General features: G+C 38.0%; 1 protein-coding gene across 1 annotated transcript; it reads right to left on the reverse strand.

The window, feature by feature from the left end:
- Window positions 1-2,271, reverse strand: LOC143880159 (auxin-responsive protein IAA4-like). Its single transcript, XM_077382942.1, has 4 exons — window positions 2,076-2,271; window positions 1,290-1,495; window positions 411-504; window positions 1-317 (listed from the first exon to the last, which is right to left on the reverse strand). The coding sequence occupies exons 1-4, from the start codon at window positions 2,234-2,236 to the stop codon at window positions 263-265; spliced, it is 516 nt and encodes a 171-aa protein (XP_077239057.1). The 5' UTR covers window positions 2,237-2,271; the 3' UTR covers window positions 1-262.

Consider the following 2,271-nt stretch of genomic DNA (forward strand, 5'->3'; position numbering starts at 1 on the left):
AAGAAAAAAACAAGTTCATGAAAATCTTCAATATCTTTACACCATCCTTTTTCAATCCTCTGAGTGGGATAGATTTCCCCTTTCAAGTGTTAAAATATTATTGAAAGTTTGAAACAGCAAAGGAATAAAGCATGTATCTATCATTTTGTATGGCTGTACATCTGTAATGTTGTTTGGTTTCAGTTAAAACTTACCCAAGAAGACAAAATGATGAATGTGTATAGATATGTAGAGAAAAAGAGCAAGTATGAAGGATAAACAATTAGCATTTGTCAGCTCTAATGATCTTCAACCTCTTCACATTTGTCAAAAACATCCTGCCAAAGTAAAACATAATCAATGTAAGAGGTGAAATGAGAAGGAAAAATCAAAGAAATGGGTTGCAATGGTGTTTAATTGATGGAGCTTACTCCCAAGGAACATCCCCCACCATCATCCAATCTCCTTCCTTGTCCTCATATGTTAACACATGGCTATTGGAAGACACTTGAGAAAAATCAGCACCTATATCAATTTATTGAAAGAAAAGGAAACAAAGGATCTTTATTAGTTTTCAAGACAAAAGTTGATGCAGAGGAACTAGAATTATCATGAATAGCTTTGATCCACCAGAAAATCAAAACCATCATCAGATGATACATTTATGGCATGAACCCATAAATAATCAGTGTACAATAGGAAGATAATAGGGGCACAACTTGGGTCGGATTGGATCGGGTTGAAGCCAACCCTAGCCACCCTTACCGGAGCCTCATGTTGAGGAGGGTCAATCCTAACCCAACCCGTCGAAGGTTGGAATAGGGCACCAAAAAAGGGGGAAAGTATAAAAGAAACCATGAGCCGACCCGGTAGGGGTGCAAATTGGGTTGGGTTGGGTTGGGTTGGGCTGAGGCCAACCCTACACATTCATCATTCTCTCAACCCCAACCCTAATCCAACCCAACCCAACCCGAGCCTCGGGTTGAGGATGGTCAACCCTAATCCAACCCGACTCAATCTCTAGACCCTAACCCAACCCATCTAACCTTTTTTTTCCAAATCGGGTCGGATTGAGTCAGGTTGGGTTCGGAAAGGGAAAAATAAAAAAAGACAATAACAAATGCAAACAAATGTAACCTTACGAAATCACAATAAAATTAGAGAACAAACATCGGGTTCGTGTAGGGTCACCCAAGGCCTCAACCCTAACCCAACCCGAAATTAAATTGGGTTTAACCTGTCGGGTTAGGGTTTATCCCGACTCAAGTTGCACCCGTAGACAAGAATTGCCAAAGTTTATCTTCACTTACAAAGAATGGTGGTTCCAAACATAAGTTGAAGGGTCCTCATTAAACCTTTGTAACCACTGTGCACCAAAAGATCTAATTTTCTGCCTACTGGAATTCCTTCCATGTAAACCTTTACAAAAAAAGTTGCCACAGGCCTTTGATTTCCTTTCTCTGCAAGTGTACTTTTGAGGAGTGGTTTGATCGGTGGCCAATCAGAACGTTGTTTCCTACACAATTGAATGATTGATGTGATCATCAAAGAAACAAACTTGATAGAGAAAACTCAGAAAAAACAAATTGATTCTAAGCGCGCTATTATATGAAATAAAGAAGGAAGAAAGAAAGGGAAAATGGAAATGGAAAAAGGTTGGTAGATAAGAGAAGAAATTAAGATATGGGTATGGTTTAAATCTGTAACGCAAGTAGAATAACAGAGAGGAAAACAAATGGGTTTAATTATAAGTTCACCAAATTAATGAAAACAAAAGGAAAAGTGGATATGAAAAAAAAAACGAATTTATGAAAAGAAAAAAAAATGAATGAATGAGGACATCATTGAGAGAATTAGAATGGAGAGAACTGAAATATGGGTACCAAACTTTCTATTAAAGGGTTGGTTTGGTTGCATAATACTGGAATAGACAAGTTTGAGATATGGGTCTGGTTGAAACTTATATCCCAATAAGGAGAAAAGAAAGAAGAAAAATCAAATGGGGTGATCCTCAATGTGCCATAACATGGTTTAAAGAATTGAATGAATAGCAAAAAAATTTGGAAAATGGGCATTGTTGGTTTAGTTTGATCTACCTTGAATTGAACGAGTTATCATGTTGGATGCTAGAAATGTTAATCCCTAGGCTTAAATCTGTGCTCAAATTTCTGTGGGAGGTAGAGAGAGATGACTTAGAGGAGATAGATGGATGACTACTGTCTATGGAAGAAGAAGAGGAATTGGTAGACCTTCCCATTAGAGAGAGAGAGAGAGAGAGAGAGAGAGACCACC

The sequence above is a fragment of the Tasmannia lanceolata genome, unplaced genomic scaffold (assembly GCF_043159265.1).
Source record: "Tasmannia lanceolata isolate RefF3 unplaced genomic scaffold, GAP_Taslan_0.1 ptg000006l, whole genome shotgun sequence".
NCBI lineage: Eukaryota > Viridiplantae > Streptophyta > Magnoliopsida > Canellales > Winteraceae > Tasmannia > Tasmannia lanceolata.